We start from the raw sequence: 17,689 nt of genomic DNA on the forward strand, positions 1-17,689 counted from the left end.
GGGAGGCAGGCACGGACAAGGCGAAGGCAATAATTTGATTCAGGCGCTGGTTATTCAAGGATTCAAAAAACGGGAGTCCGGGAGCTCGCAACTAACAACAGTTTAGGAGCACTCGATCTCCGGATAGATGGGAGTTAAATGTCGTTCCCAACAAATGAAATCATCGCAACGTCACGCGTACTTCACGCGGCTATGATAGCAAGCGTTGTGGGAGTTGTAGTCTCAGGGACTTTTACGTGCCGAATAGCGCTCGGATAATCGCCAAGGCAATTTCCAACCTGGCCGGGTCGTGACAGTACCCCTCCACAAAGAACGCTTTCTCCTGAGACTACGCAAGCGGTGAGACCAAAAAGCAAGTAGTAAACGGGGCGCGTTTAGATTAGAGCCCGGTTCCCAGGACCTGTCCTCTGGACCATACCCTTTCCAATCGATCAGGTAGGACCGAATCCCACGACATAGGCGAGTGTCCAAGATTGCACGCACCTCGTACTCGTCTTCACCATGGACGTTAACTGGGGTGGGGGCAGTAGGCAACCTCGTGCCAGGTACAAAAGGGCGAAGCAAGGAAACATGGAATACCGGGTGTACCCGCCAATGAGATGGAATCTCTAGACAAACGGTGACAGGGTTAAGACACCGTAGAATCTTATAAGGACCTAGGTAACATGGCAATAGTTTCCTTTTCCCTTTAATGGCCAGATGTTTTGTAGAGAGCCATACACGTTCCCCACAAGAATACGAAGGGGCGGGTGTGCGCCGTTTGTCAGCTTGCATTTTGGTACGACGTTGCGCCGTTTGCAGATGGGACAACACCGATTTACGGATGGCAAGCAAGGAGTCTTTTACAGCATTAGCGGCGGGAAATTGCTTCAAGGAGGGCAAGATAGGTGGCAGAGTCCTTGGGTGCAGACCATATAAAGCATAAAACGGAGAGCAACCAATTGATGAATGTATAGAATTGTTATAGGCAAATTCTGCAGCACCTAGTAGCGAGAACCAGTTGGACTGATGCTGCAGACACAGACAGCGAAGAAACTGTTCCATAGTGCCATTGGTACGTTCAGTCTGACCATCCTTTTGAGGATGGTAGGCCGAAGACAAGCGGGCATCGATACCCAAAGATGAAGTAAGGGAGCGCCAGAAGTGTGAGGTGAATTGAGACCCCCGATCAGAAATTAGAACCGTAGGAAGCCCAAAAAATCGTACCACATGGTCAAAAAACAGACTCGCTAACATAGAAGCAGTAGGTATACCCGAGCATGGTATAAATCGTGCTATTTTGGTGAAGACATCTACAACCACAAGAATGGTGGACATACCCCCGATACAAGGGAGCTCCACCACGAAATCAAGGGTAACCGTATGCCACGGATACGGGGGTAACGGCATACTCATTAGAAGACCGACGGGCTTGCCTGGTTGCCTCTTGCACTGTGTACATACTGCACACTTGGAGACATATTGTTCGGTGTCGTTCTTCATACCAGGCCACCAGCACCATCGGTGGAGAAGATCATAAGTTTTAGCCCGACCAGGGTGAGCTGCCAACGGGAGATCATGGGACCATTCAAGAGCTTTTCGCCGAATTCGTTATCAGGCAAGTATAGCAAACCATTAACATATGGAAGACCGGTGATGAGTTCAGCGTCCAACTCCTTAAGAATAGGAGCATGATCCTTAGCCCACGTCCTTAACCCATCTAAGATGGACGGAGAAACCGAACAAACACACACCACAGTCCCTGAGGATAATACTGGGGTTGACTGTTTCGTAGTTTCCATATCTGTACCGATACGTGATAATGCGTCTGCCTTTCCATGTAATGGACCGGGGCGATATGTCACTGTAAAATTAAACATGGTAAAAAATAAATGCCACCGTATTTGCCTAGCATTGGTGCATTTTATATGGGATAATGCCTGGAGATTCCGATGATCCGTATATACAGTAATGGGATGTTTAGCACCTAAGAGATGATGTCTCCACTCATTAAACGCTACCTTAATCACCAGTAGTTCTCTCTCCATGATCGTATAATTACGTTCGGCTGGCGTAAGTTTCCGAGAATGGAAAGCCACAGGATGTAGTCGGTGGGTGGTTGGACAAATTTCCGACAGGATGGCCCCCACAGCAATTGCAGAGGCATCGGCTTCCACGATAAATGGAAGGGTCGGATTAGGGTGCTGCAGGACGGGAGCTGTGGTAAAAGCTTCCTTCAATTTATGAAATGCAGAGTGCGCCTGTTCATCCCAAATGAAAGGGACGTTCGGGCTGGTCAACCGAGTTAGTGGCGCAACTATTTCAGAAAAGGAGGCGATGAAACGTCTGTAAAAGTTGGAAAAGCCCAAGAATGATTGAAGGGGTTTTACTGAAGTCGGGACAGGCCAATCCAGTACTGCCCGGACCTTGGAGGTGCACATAAGCACTCCCTTTTGCGATATTTGAAAACCCAAAAACTCCACAGACGATGCATGAAACACACACTTCTCCAGTTTTGCAAAGAGGGAGTGTTCTCTCAGACGGAGGAGAACAGAGCGTACATGGTGTATGTGTTGGGACAAGGTTTCTGAATATATCAGGATGTCGTCCAAATATATTACGACGTAACAGTCCAACAAGTCCCTGAAAATGTCGTTGACAAAGTGTTGGAACGTCGCTGGGGCGTTGCAAAGCCCGAAGGGCATTACACAGTATTCGTAAAGCCCGAATTTAGTTTTGAATGCGGTTTTCCATTCATCCCCCTCACGCATCCTCACCAAGTTGTATGCTCCCCGTAAGTCCAACTTGGTGAAGATGGTAGAGGAGGTCATTTTATCAAGGAGCTCCGTAATGAGCGGTAGAGGATATTGGTTCTTGATTGTGACGTTATTGAGGGCACGATAATCGACACATGGACGTAAATCCCCTTCTTTTTTTGGTACGAAGAATATCGGGGAGGTCGCTGGTGAACGGGATGGACGTATGTGTCCCAAGCGTAATGCATTGTCAACATAGTCCCGCAAGTGTTCTTCTTCCTTTCGAGTAAGGGAGTAGATACGACCATGTGGGATGACCGCCCCAGGTATAAGGTCAATGGGGCAGTCATAGTCTCGGTGTGGAGGCAGTTTTTCTGATAAGCCTTTGTCGAACACATCCGAGTACTCTCGGTATTCCACTGGAAATACAGGGACTGGGATAGAGGATAAAGCACTGATGGAAGGTACACTCGTCACCAGGGCCAGGCAAGGGGAGAAGACTGCTGCCTCTTGAGTCCCTAGGCATTTCTGACTGCAAAAAGAGGAAGAGAACAGCACGGTTTGTTTAACCCAATTGATTACAGGATTATGGGTTTGCAACCAAGATAGACCCAGAATCATACCGAACTGGGGGGCCGTAATGAGGTCAAAGGTGATGTATTCCGAATGACCCTGTAAGGTGGACATTTGTAGTGCAGTGGTTTGTTCCGTGACTTGTCCGGATACCAAACGGGAACCGTCTACAGCATGTATGTCCTCAGGTCGTATTTTGGAAGTTATAGGTAGCCCATAATGTTTGGCCAAGCTGGAATCCATATAATTCCCGCTAGCCCCTGAGTCTATCATTACCGGGTTGGAAAAAGATTTGACGCCAGGGGCCTTGAAGCACATAGTAAGATACACATGTGGAGACGGAAAACATTCATCCGAGCCCGGATTCATTTGACTCATCCTAAAGGCCCGGTTTATGGACGAGTCCTGGCGTTTCCCGCCGGTTTAGTTGGTCTTTTAGGACATAAACGTATATAATGTCCTGACTGGCCACAATAGAAACATAGGTTATTCAGTGCCCGTTTCTCTCGTTCAGCCTTAGACAATGGACCCCTGATGGCCCCAATTTGCATGGGTTCAACCTCGCCTTGAGGAACCATAGTAGTGCCATCTGATCGGGAAGAGGTACGAATATCAGGGTACCGACGTTCGCCCCGTCTTTGCCGAATCCGAGCATCAACTTGGAGAACCAGGTCGAGTAACTCAGGAAAACCAGGTGGAAGGGCGGGCACCACTGACAAGGCATCTTTTAGGTCCTCCGACAAACCTTTGTAGAAAACAGCCGCTTTCTTCTGTTCTGGCCAAGTGGTTTCAGCCGCCAACTGATTGAAACGGACCAGGTAGGTCAACAGATCCGTCTTGCCTTGATTGATAGCTAAAAATTCTAAATCCGAGGTTTGTGCTTTGTATCGCATGTCAAAAACGCTGTTCATCGATTGAATTAGCCGATCAAAGTCATAAAGAGCCGGATCATTAGCTTCCAACAAAGGATTAGCCCATGCTGCGGCAGTGCCGCCTAAATGGGAGAGAACGAAGGCCGCCTTAGTTGTAGCGTCTGGAAACGCCAAAGGACGACAAAGAAAGTGAAGGCGACATTGATTCACAAAAGTCCGATACGCCTTGGGATCCCCCAAAAAGCGTTCGGGTGGGGCCAAAGGAAAGGGCCCAGGAAGAACCACCGGAGCTGGAGTTGGGGCGAATACAGGAGGAGGTGCCGCTGCAGCGCCATCACCGAATTCCTCATCATGGGGTAATGGCTGCACAAAGCTCTGTAATACATCCATGCGTTGATGTAAGGTTGCATGGGCAGATGCCATATCGGTACGCAAGGCAGAAAAAGCCTGCATGAGAGCTGCCATCGGGTCAGATGCCGCTTCCATAACCAATAGGCGTTATGTTAGGCTCCTAAATCTGTCACAACCCAGAGGTTGTTTTCTGGTTGTGTGCAGTTATTCCTTTCGCTCAAGTAATCCTGGGCTTTTATGGAGATGCGCCCAAGACTTCCCTCCCAAGAGCTCAGCCTTCAGGGATAAATAAACCTGACAGGCTGGGGGCTTGAGCGAAAAGGCCGGAGCAGAATCGTCAGAGCTAGAGGGACAAAGAACAAAACAAAAAAAACAGTTGTTCAGAAAATGCAGCCAAGTAGTGTTGGATAACAAACAGCCAACACCGCCCACAATCCCCACTCTTACCTGTTCCGTAGAAACAATATACCAGTAACCTACTAGTATCGAATTGTAGTAAACAAGGAGGGTGAAGTGGAAGTTTGCCAGTATTTTAGGATCACCACGGTGAAGGCAGCAGAGCGTCCCAAGTAGGTTCAAGGCAATCCAAGTATAAACAGCAGAGCGTTCCAAATAAAGATTAGAAGCAATCCAAAAGGTAAACAGCAGAGCGTCCCAAATAAAGGTTCAAAGCAATCCGAAAGTTAAACAGCAAAGCGTCCCAAATAAAGGTTCAAGGCAATCCAAAAGGTAAACAGCAGAGCGTTCCAAAATATAGTTCAAAGCAACAGAAGTAAAAGGAAAATGAAATGGGAAGTGAGCGTTCACTTCACGCTAATTCCCTTATGGAAATGTTCGGGGTATCGGGTCACCAAACTTTAAGGAGTTAGAATTAGGAGGTCGAGAATGGGTAAGCCGGGTTCAGAATATCCAAGGGGAACAATCGAGGGAGGCTGGCGTCGGGAGGCAGGCACGGACAAGGCGAAGGCAATAACTTGATTCAGGCGCTGGTTATTCAAGGATTCAAAAAACGGGAGTCCGGGAGCTCGCAACTAACAACAGTTTAGGAGCACTCGATCTCCGGATAGATGGGAGTTAAATGTCGTTCCCAACAAATGAAATCATCGCAACGTCACGCGTACTTCACGCGGCTATGATAGCAAGCGTTGTGGGAGTTGTAGTCTCAGGGACTTTTACGTGCCGAATAGCGCTCGGATAATCGCCAAGGCAATTTCCAACCTGGCCGGGTCGTGACACCAGGGGAATGGAGGCATTCCCCCGGGTGTTGTGAACTGTGAAATAGGCATAAGAACGTCCAGGGGAAGGGAGTCATTCCCCCTGGAATTGTGAATTGCCAAAATCAAGGACAAGAGAGACTAAGGGAAGGGAGTCATTTCTGCTAGTTTGATAAAACCGAGAAACTCTGAGAAAGATATACCAGGAGAAGGGAGTCAGTCTCCTGAGGGCAGGGGAAGGGAGACATTCCCCTTTGTGTTTGATTTGCCGATCACTCATGCGTTAGGGCCTGCCTGTGTATCTGGGCTCTGTGCCTTGTGCTGCCTGTTGGCTATCCTATTTGACATTCTGCCACACTGATAGGGAGGCATTGTATCCCTTACCTACTGTCTCATTCCCTATGCCTGCAAGTAATTTACCCCATCTGCTTTACTACAAAAGGTACAGCTCTATGTATCCTGACTTACTTCACATTCTTGATCCTCGTCCTTCACCCCTCCCAACCTTCTCTGCTCTCTCATCATTCCCCTCTTAATTTATCTTCATCCCCTCCAATCTCTTCTCTTCCCCCTTTTGCTTCTCCCTGTCACCAATGTTAACTACCAACCGTCCTTCTCAGACTTCCTTTTTGTTCATTAAGTTCTTATCACACATCTACATTTTTCTGCCTTTTCCACACACTATGCACCGTCAACGTCACCTCCTCTAGCACTTGCACTTCTCTGCGTACTTCTCCCTTGTCATGAAAGTCCAGATCTTTAAGCATCTTTAATCATCTCCCCCTACACCTCCAGCTGCAACTCCCCCTGCACCTCCAGCTGCGCCTGAACGTTGCACTCTCTCTGTACCTCGGCATTGCTTGCTGCTCCGCAACTCCAACTGCCCACATTAGCCTATTTATATACTCACTACCTCTTGGCCAGGTTTCCCCTATAGGTCTGAAGCTAACATGCATATTTGTTGCCTCTTTGGGATTGATGTGTGGCTAATGGATGTTTATGAGCAGATGTGGGTGACTGAGATCAATGTTTCTCCCACGTTGTGCAACGATCCTTAAAAAGGCTGGTTTGCCATCTTGGATCTGTTCGGACAGTGCAAGTGTGGTGCAGTGTAGCTCCTGGGCTCTGCTACGGGAACCATTGCCTTTCGGTCCCACTGCCTTTTCTGTCTTGCTCTCCATCTCACCACTAAGCTGCCTCTCAGTGATCTGCCTTCGGCTTTTTTTTGCAGGCATAATCTGTAACTGCCAGATTCATGTGGTTTACCTTTGATATACTTTCAGCAGAGGTCTGACAGTGCATGCCTAGCATTAAATGGCCTCTGGAATCAAGTGTTCAGAGTTGGAAAAGCCCTTTTCTTGGGTCACTGCAGGCATTAACCACAATGTCGCAATCCCCCGCATTGGCCTCCCTGTGCTGTTGGAGAGATGCTGAGATCCTTCCCATACAGCCCCTCGACCCCTTATCATGTAGAAAGTGATTGGGCCAGGCGCCCAGGGTCACTCCCACACCGATCACCATGGCAAGAGAGAGGGCATCATCACAATGAGTTGCTACGCTTCGTGGCCTATCACTTGAGGAAGTTAATCCCAGGTGAGTGTGATGACGCCGTTTAGTATTGAGCGCTCTTATCCATCAGGATTGGGTTTATTGAATGGCACAATCATATGAAAGGAGCAACAGACTCATTGGAAGTTTTCATGGGTCATGAGAACTTAGCGTTCCTTGAAGAAGCACGCTGTCTCAAACCCTGGCATGCTCCCTTGATGTTGTTTTTCACCGCTTTAACTGCAAACTGCACACTGACCTATTATCTCTGCACAACACAACTGCAGTCTGGTGACTTGTCTCACACCGGTAGCAAGTCCTATACCTATCATGCAGCCTGTTGAGAAAACCACAATTTGAGCAGTTTCAGGGCTGGAGAAACAGCTGTCACTGTATGTCTGCAAGCACCCAAAATCATCACGCTTGTTAAACAAAAGCTGGAGCAACAGCTGACCCCAGGAGGTATGTTGTATCTTCAGCAGGTTCATGTGAAGTTACCTCTGCCTGACGAAAGGGCTCCTTCTCAAAGCTGAAGTAGGTCTGCGATGGCACTTTTCTGAAAAAGATGAGTGGGCTTTGAGTCCTTTTTAGACACCATTGGTATACTTCCCTTAGACGAATAAGGTGGATATAAATTACTGTCAGTGGTATTACAGAAACTTTGCACTGGTGCAAGATCAATTAGCACTGGGGTAAAAAGTTGTGCTAGTGCATAAACATATCGTTACAATACATTTTTTTCACCAGGGCAAAGGACTAGGAATAGGGCAAACATTGCCCGATTGAAAAATGCATTGACAAATGTTTTTTTCCGTAGTGCAATTTCTTCCTTAGTGCTAATTGCCCTTGCACCACTGCAAACCTTATCTGTTATGGTTGCATGTAAATCTCCATTATTCAGATACTCAAATTGTCAGTCTGATGACTTGGAATAGTCAAAGATTGTGATTCTATGAAAATTGCCAAAGTGAGACAAATAGAGTTAGAAGTAAATCATGTTCTCTTACTTTGGACTTTCAGTGGAGATTTGTACCACCATGTTCAATATCAAATAAAAAAACACCTACAGTATTTTCTGATTCTTACATCATAGCTGTTAAACCCACATTAATATTGCGTTTATATTTTTTTTTTATTATTTATTTGTACAATTTGCACAAGAACAGTAAACAGTCAATAAAAGCAAATGAACAAATAACCACAAATAATGTAACAACATGCAGATTAAAATGTACATATTTATAGATAAAGAACTAGTACAAATTCAGAAAGTTGTCCCAAATCTTTGCATGCAAGGACAATTTCCCTTGTCTCTTGTAAATAAAATCGACTTATCTTCAACGGAAGCTTACCTAGAATCTAATTAGCTTTTGGAACTGCATTCATTTTTAGAGCGTTCACTTTGCCCCAGAGTGATAAACGTAGTAAAGACCACATTTGAATGTTCATTTTTAGATCTCTACACACATCATTCATATTTTCCCCTGCCATATCATCAACCACTGGTGTCAGCCAAACACCCAGATATTTCAATCTTTTGTCACACCACTGGAAACCCTGTTCAGTTATCAAATGCTTATCACAGTATCCGGTAATCAGTAATACCTCAGATTTAGACCAATTAACCTTGTAACCTGCTACACCATGAAACCTATCCAATACACATAACAAGGCAGGTAGTGACACTGCCAAATCACGCAACAATAGTAGCAAATCGTCCGCATAAAACCATATTTTTTGTTCAACTCCATGAAAGTTTAGACCTCGTATTTCCGCATTACACCTTAAAGCGATCGCCAACGGTTCAATGGCCAAGAGAAATAATAGAGGAGACAGAGGGCACCCCTGCCTTGTACCCCTCTGTAACTCAAAAGGATCGGACAGCTGGCCATTAGTTTTGACATTGGTCGTCGGACTAGCATATAACAGGGCAATCCAGGAAATATGTGAATGTGTATCGTGAGAGCCAGAATAAAAGGTGTATTCTCTCAAATCTGAATTTCGTAGTCTCCAACAATATTGCGTTTCTAAAGAGTTGGAGGCGACAATGCTGCAGATGTAAGACTGAGAATGCTTAACCCAAAATGCAGAATGTCACTTTAGCATACATGGTGCAAGGGGTACTCTACACACTTTTCTAAAATTGCTTTTAATATCAGAACCATGCTTTATTTGAGAGATAAATCTGTCTTAACAAATGCAGCATTTTCTGTCATTGGGGATTTGGAAGGTATTGGATTAGTTCAGCACATTTTGAGAAAATTATTCACTTGTCAATCCGGAAAGTCACCAGATATTCAGTTCATAGTACTAACAATGTTCCTGTGTAGTTAATAAAGTAACAATCGATCAACACAATACAGGTGCTTAAATCCAACTCCCTTTTCGACATGGCTAACACATTTGGTGTGACAAAGGGTATCAATGTAATTATTTTCTAACTTTCTCCACTTTCCTCTAGTTTTTCCTGTAGACAAAAGACTGGAATCAAACTTTACGCAGAAGGAAGGTACGTAATTCTAAACGATAACGTATACTTTTCAGTCATGTTCTAGGTGGTACAGCACACCACTGCAAGTCTAGAAATGCACTCATACTGGCATGTGAAAAGGTTGAAACCAGCAAAACTGAATGTTGATGAAGGAATGTTTTGAATGAATCTAAACTCGTGGCATAGCTTTGCGCATCCCTGCAGACCATCTGTTTTCAGCCTGCAATGTCCTTACAGACAGGGGGAAAACATATGCAAATATTGCTTGGTCCCGCCCCAAAAGGGGTTGTGCAACCTGAACCAGTTAGTCTCACCCCTTCAGCACTAGACCACAAGCAACCCCAGGACATGTGTTAGCCTTTCGTCAGGACATAATGTTACTCAAAAACCATTGACTACCATCAGAAGCACCTCCTATTGCTTATATTGGACAACAGACTTTCGAACTTCTGAAACATACAGTTAATAGTTGAACCCAATCCCACACCTTTTGTCAAGGGTTCTATTATATGGACATCCTCAAAACATAATGGTGATTGAGTAGGCTTTTTGCAGGTCTATTTCACCTGTCTACGTTGGCAGCATGACCACAGGTAGGTCTCAGAAATACGCGTTTAGTGATTTTGCTCGCAGCAGCCTTTAGCAATCAGAATGTCAAACGCTGGACTACAGCAATTCCTTTCATTAAACTACGTATGCATTTATTGCATTTTTTTACACTTTAAAACTCTTTTAGCACCTGTGAAACACACTATGTTGTTGATTTCTGTTGGATAGTGAAATCTGAAATACGGTTGCATACTTTGTCTGTAGAATTGCGATGGGTACGCCTGTGCCTCTGGAGTCTACATTACTTGCTCCTCACTGATCATTTTGGGATTGGACTGCATAGGTCAGCTTGTCAATGCTAGACTGGTGGCACAGTTATGACACATCAGAGTGAGACAATTGAGGATGAGCAGTTGACATTATTTTGCAGTCAACAAGTGTGCCCTAGTCCTCATGTGTGCCTAAGCGGATGAACAGGTGGCATCTCGGGAGGATAGCTCAGGGGCAGCGTGTTCGCCTTGGAAGCAAGAAGACACGGAGCACCACTGGTTCGATCTCCGGGACCGCACTTAGAAACTTCTGGGTATTAAGCGCGTCATAAATAGCCTATCATATCATATCAGATGTAGCGTGCTGAGGGGTACTTTTGAGAGAGAGAAAACGAGCAAAAAATATGTGAGCAGTTTATTTTAGGAATAGACATGCATTCGCTCATTGCAGTCTATCAACAACAGTTCGGTGTCAGAACGTGATGCAGCTGCATGGTCTTACCTTAAGTTGGCTCCAACAAATAAGGTATTATCTGCTCTGCATGTCATCTGCATGAATTGAATGTGTGTTCTTTGGCATTCTTGATGAACACTATTTGGTTAAGCCTTAATATCTCTATTTTATGTGCACACTACACTAATTTAACTCAGGGTTTTGTTGTCATCCATTCATCATGCAGAAAATATAGCTAAAATCGTTGACATTTCGTCTAACATGTTCCTGTAAAATTCTATGTATGGTTACGTTGTTTTTTAAGTGATTTGTGTACTTTGCAAATCATATCTACAACGTATTATTGTAAATCATATTTCTATGAGAAGATATATATGGCTAAGTGCATATATTGGAAAGTGGGCTTAACTCCCTGATTCAACATTTAACAAAAGTATGTGTTGTGTCCTTGTACAAATTATTTGATCACACTGTGCATTATGGGTAACAATTGTGAGCCCCTGGAAGTTACTAAATTCACTATGCTCAGAATTCGAAAAAAAAAAGCATCACTCATGTTTTAATAGACTATAGTGTTGCTTTGTACATAATAGTTGTGACCATTCACATATTGCATATCACAAAGTTATTTGTCTCTTGGATTGCCCATGTCACAGCCTCTTGAAAAACATCACTCAATTCTGACAATAAACTAAAATAATAGTATATCACATTCTTGCGGCATACAATCTTGTTGGTTGGTTGGTGGATCCTAGTTTTGTTTGTTTGTTCTTCTGCGCCTCACTAACAAAGATCAATGAGGAATATGAATCTATTTGAGGGTGGCAGAGGAGATTACAATATTTTGGATGCTGTCAGGGTGATTTAACCTGTGTTTCTTAAATCTATTTTAATTGAACACTGATAACCAGATTAACTGCCATTGAAAGACAACTATAGGTAGCACTGCACATTCTTTAAAACTAAATATTTAATGGCAGGAGATGAAATCTGCTTCCAAAACGAAAACCCAATACCAGGGAAGTATTGGGCTCCACATTTTCACCACATTATGTTATTCTTGTCAATTCGCTTCACCTTACAGTGGAGCTAAAATTATGATCACCTAGGTGATTTGTAAAGCATATTCAAGTTTTCAAGTTTCAAGTTTTTATTAATATACATGTAGCCATAAAGGCTTTGTATATATAACACATATTTTAAAAAACATTTCCACTCAATAATCAATTTGATACACAGTATAACATATTTCACACGTAAGTCAACTTGCCCTTACACAAGACACCTTACAATTTCCAAACAGAATAAAACAATGAAATAAATAAGATTAATATCATCACTGATCATACATTTGGGCCATAAGTCAATGATATTATTAAAAACGATCCCATTACTGTAGGACGTCAAAAACGTATGACGCAACTTAGTTAGACTTTCGCATTCAATTATCAAGTGTGAGAGAGACTCAATCAATTAACTACCACATAATTGGCAAAGGCACAAATCAGAACGCACCTCCAACCTTGCTCCCATTGTCTCAAGTGCTTCTGAGGTATTCAATTTCATTAGCAAGTATGTGCGAAATGTTATTACACTAGGATATGCCATGATATATTTTGGTAAAGTAGTCCGAATTAACCTTGCTTGGCAATATGACCCACTGTAATCTTTTGTTGCAAGTTCAACCATATTTTGTTCATATCTATAGTCCTTCTCCTTAGCTGCCTCAGTGGTGTGTGTGTATAGTTGCAGCTGGATCTAGTATGGGTAGCACAGATATGGTTGACACTTTTTCTATTGTATTAGCTGTCTCTACGGAAAATGGCCTTGATGGACCACACATAACATCTTTTATCAATTTAGAGCTGAGGCAGCCCATCTCATTGGTGAGATCGACCACTAGTTCATCAGTCACTGTATTCGCCATACTAGGAGTCAGTGATGTTAATGGCAGCAGTTTTCGATAATATTCCGTTCATTGTTTACAAGTGATTAACGTTTTTTTTGGTTGTGTTATAACTTTAGGTATACTTATATATCTGCTCCGCAGCGCATTATGAAGGGACAACTCACTCTTACAAACATCCATATTCAGACCACACATCATGTGTGTGGTATTGCAGTATTATGTTACCACTCCTATTCACCACACAGACAGACTTTCACTAGCGGCCAATTTACAACACATTTCAACTGCCTACAAGGGGGAAATCAGCCACAGTTATAGCATAGATGCTGTGTGTGCTATATGCTTCAACAGCACACCTGCAATCTTAGTTTCCTTGCGAGACAGTACAACTTATTCGTACAAATACGCATGCAGAGCTGTCGACTTGGATGTTTTTTTCCAGGCAGGTCTTTGCATACAATTCTCCTGTATAGAACTAGTGCTACAGACTTAAGTCTGGTAATTAATACCAATGGAATAGTTGGAATTCTTGGGTATTTCCTGGTGAACCACTTCAACTATTATATCTAATTGTGCAACGTTATTGTTATTTGTGTGCTTTTACCTTAGGAATGGATTCTTCACTCTCAAAATATTCTCACAGCAATGTTACGCTCAGAAACAGGAAATGACAACCGGGCAGCCAATTTTCACGTAACACAAACTCAGCGGCTTGCTGGCGTGCTGCGCTGCGAGCAGCGAACAGCCAAACAGCCACTTACAGAGCCACTTGCTAGGAGCGCGCGCTACCCCTTTTGATGGATTCTGGGTAAATCGGCGTAGTCTCTGCCTAGAAAGTGAAATAAGTAAATATTTAGGCTCTATAATTCTATATAATACCAGTAATATATTTACTAGGGGGTAATTGTCCATCTAACAACAGAGTTCTTTCTTGGAGCGTACCAGATGAATGTTCTTCAATCACACGTAGAGTATTCCACAGCCGAACAGCCACTTACAGAGCCACTTGCTAGGAGCTTGCGGGCAGGAGCGCATCCTACCCCTTTTGATGGATTCTGGGTAAATGGGCAGAGTTTCTGCCTAGAAAGTGAAATAAGTAAATGTTAAGGCTCTATAATTCTATATAATACCATTAATATATATTACTAGAGGGTAATTGTCCATCTAGGAACAGAGTTCTTTCTTGGAGTGTAGAAGAGGTCCCAGGAGTGACCTGCACCCCTGCCCCCCATTGTGAATTTCTCATACAGCACACGCCATGGTACGTGACGCATGAGGAGCAGATGAACCAACAGAGAGCTGCACAGGGACTCTGCCCTGTATACATAAGGAGATCCGTATCAGTTGAAACAGTCATAACACGACAACCCTGGGCAGCACGATATCCCATCAGATAGCCATACCAGCCAATGGCACGAAATGAAGGGTACCTACATACTGTCCGTGAGGAAGCCCCGAATGCCGTGATGGAAGGCCAATGGAAATAGACTAAGGGCCTAGGCAGCCCCTGAGAACAACCAGAAGTGGCTACTGAAAGCTAGCATGCCTGTACCAGTGACTGCTAGAATAAATATAATGGACAAAGAGGAGAGACAAAGCTAAAACGTAAGGAAACGTTGCTATAAGACAAGAGGGGAGCAACCGCCCTTTCGAATGTGTGTAAAGAAGCTTGAAACGCAAGATGCTCAGAAATTGATACTACCTGCAATGCTTAGAAGAATAGAGCGGCAAGCGCCAACCATATATCTACCTCAATTCAGCACAATGTACACGTGCGACTCCATTTTGTGAAAGCAGAATTGTACCCAGGTGGCCAGAGGCCTAACTGGCCGAGTTTCGAAACCTAGCAGAGGCGGGGGAAGGAGCAGGATCGAAACTTAGCAAAGAGAGGCTCATGCCGGTGAAATCGAGGTCAACAAGAGAAGGGGAGGTGAGCATGAGCTCACAAGACTCTAGCTTCAGAGCATGCCAGCCCGCCCGTGAAGGTCAAGATAAGAGAGGCCCATGCAGGTGGCCAAACGAACACAGAATTAAATACAAGAAAGGAAGGAAACTAAAGCAGATTCACGGTGTACTAACACGTGACCAGCCAGGCGCGAAGACGCACCACCGCCTGATGTCATCCAGAAACCGAGGATGCCATAACTTTTCCTGATAAGAGACTACAGATCCGAGGCCATACCCAGCCAACTAATTGACACATAGCCCTAAAACACTGATTGATGGAAAGGAGGAAGGGTGAATCTTGGGACACTAGGCACCTGGGTGTCTATGCTGCATGCTGCTAATTAAAGTGGAGATTTATGCTTAGGGGTGTAACTTGCCCAATCATGATGGACCATGTAATCTAGGGTCCTATAGATACTTTAACCAATAAGACGTCGTATTTTTAATGACGTCAGTCAAGTATGTTGTAGAGGGATGGGCGTAGACGCCCACCTGATAAGAGTTATCCAATCCAATGGCTTTATTTCCATATACAGATATAACACCTATACTAAAGTTACCTTTCCTAACCAATTATGTTGCATGATGATTTTTATAGCGTTTGACATCAATGATGACGAAGTTTGCCAATAAAAGAGGCTGTTGTACTGAAGTTTGGGGAAGTCAGGATGAGACAGGTGATCGGGATGCTGCTGATTTCCTTACGCTGATGTATGTATCATTAAACAGACTTCCCTTTGCCACTTTACTGAGTCCAGATTATTGAACCTTGCCGGAGTATGTGAATCCTGCACTCTGTCCTCGCATGGCTCCCCTGAACCGCCACACAGGCCCAGGAACAGACCACTGCAACACAGTGCTTCACCGACAAGAGTCTCACCTCAAAGGCCCTTACCTAGACCAAGAAGAATTTCACTGTCAAGGTACCTTCAACTATGTCAGTCTCGGATTGGCAGGAGGACCCATTCAGGGACTTCACAGACACAGAAGGACCAGAGGAGGGAGAGATCAAACACGACCCAGACACACATAGCAAATGGGATTACTATTTGATAGAAAAACCAAGAAAACGCGAATATCATCACCTGATGACTTGGTATCCTTTCACGCCATAATTGCCAAAGCAGCAGACCTCTTCAAAATACAGGTAACTTCAGAAGAGAAGAAATCAGTATTCTACGAACACAGGTATAAGCAAAGAACTTTCACAACTATCCCACTGTTAGACACAATCTGGGATGCAGGGGTAAGAATTCTATCCACACCTCTGTCTACACCTGCTTTGGTATCACGGCCAGAGAAAAAATACAAGGTGCCAGATACAGCCCGTCTATGCTTAAGAGGACATACAAAGTCCGTCTCAGTCATCATGGTTGCGGCTAGAAAGAAGCTGGCAAACACCTTGTCACCTCTGACAGCCCCACAGGACAAGGAAGGCCAAAAACTCAAAGCCATGGGCAGAAAGGTCTTGTCATTGGCATCTCTAACCATCAGAGCAGCTAATGCCTTAGCTATGACAGCTCGTTTTGACAGAGAACTCTGGCTATGTGTGTCAAAACTAACCAAACATCTACCTACAGAGTTTCAAGAGGAAGCAAAAGCAATAATAACCGATGGGGAAGCCACCATCGATCACATGATCGATGCAGCTGTAGACGTTACCGAATTAGGGTTACAACAAATGGCCCACGGAATAGTCCTCAGAAGACAGGCGTGGATGAAGGCAACCAATTTTAGGCCAGAAGTTCAAGCACAAGTTCTTCGTATTCCCTTCGACGGACATGACCTTTTTGGTAAAAAGATCGATGACCATTTGAAAGGCATTAAATCGGACACAGACATAGCTAGTGCTATTAGCTCACTGAAAGACAGCCGCTTCTTTGGGTCTTTTCGGGTCTCATACTCGAGATATAGAGGTTGCAACAGACCGTCCTATGGTCAGAGAACACAAAGCACCACGTTTCAGGACAATAAATACTACCAATCCATGGCCAGATTCAACACCCAAAGAGGCAGACGTGGCTTGGGCCACTTGTAAACACAATCGAAACAGAACCGACAATCCAGATACATCCCTTCCACAGAACACCCCGGTGGGAGGAAGGATAAGCCAACTTTACCATCATTGGCAAAACATTACATCAGACAAGTGGGTGTTGCAGGTTATTCGCGAGGGGCACACTATCAAATTTATAGACCAAATAAAATCGTATTTGATGAAACATCTAAAATTAAAAATGTGTAAACTGTTGCAAAAAGCAGCCATAGAAACAGTTCTAGTAAACCAAAAGGGATTAGGTTTCTACTCCCAAGTCTTCCTCAGGAAAAAGAACGGCCACTGGTGACCCATATCGGACCTAAGGGCGCTAAACAAGTTTGTCAAGAGCATCAAATACAAAATGTACTACCATGGCTAAATAAGAACGACTATCTAGCAACCCTGTATTTGGAAGACACGTACTTCCATATTCCCATCCACCCTTCTCACAGAAGATTTATCAGGTTCTCAGTAGGAGATGCATTTTCAATTCTGAGTTCTCTGTTGCGGCCTAAGGTCGGCACCACGGGTCTTCACCAAATGCCTGGCACCAGTGGCAGCAAACCTCAGAGGCTCAGGAAGGAGGTATTTCTCTACTTAGATGAGTGGTTAATAAAGGCACATTCGTACAACCTCGCAACCACTGTGGTTGCAAAGACAACAAACCTCTTAAGAAACCTAGGGTTTTCCATCAATGAAGCCAAGTCCTGCCCAGTGCTGGCCAAGACAGCCCTCTTTC

The 17,689-nt window shown here is 44.3% G+C and overlaps 1 protein-coding gene across 2 annotated transcripts in view; it reads left to right on the plus strand.

Moving 5' to 3' along the window:
* LOC138580158 (proteoglycan 4-like) overlaps positions 1-17,689 on the plus strand; it is a 1,214,734-nt gene that overhangs the window by 1,169,542 nt on the left and 27,503 nt on the right. For both annotated transcript variants that reach the window (XM_069650488.1, XM_069650487.1), the window contains exon 19: positions 9,755-9,802. In XM_069650488.1, the coding sequence (XP_069506589.1) occupies positions 9,755-9,802 (48 nt within the window). The remainder of the gene's footprint in view (positions 1-9,754; positions 9,803-17,689) is intronic.

This window comes from Ambystoma mexicanum, chromosome 3p, assembly GCF_040938575.1.
Source record: "Ambystoma mexicanum isolate Mex_15411 chromosome 3p, UKY_AmexF1_1, whole genome shotgun sequence".
Classification (NCBI taxonomy): Eukaryota; Metazoa; Chordata; class Amphibia; order Caudata; family Ambystomatidae; genus Ambystoma; species Ambystoma mexicanum.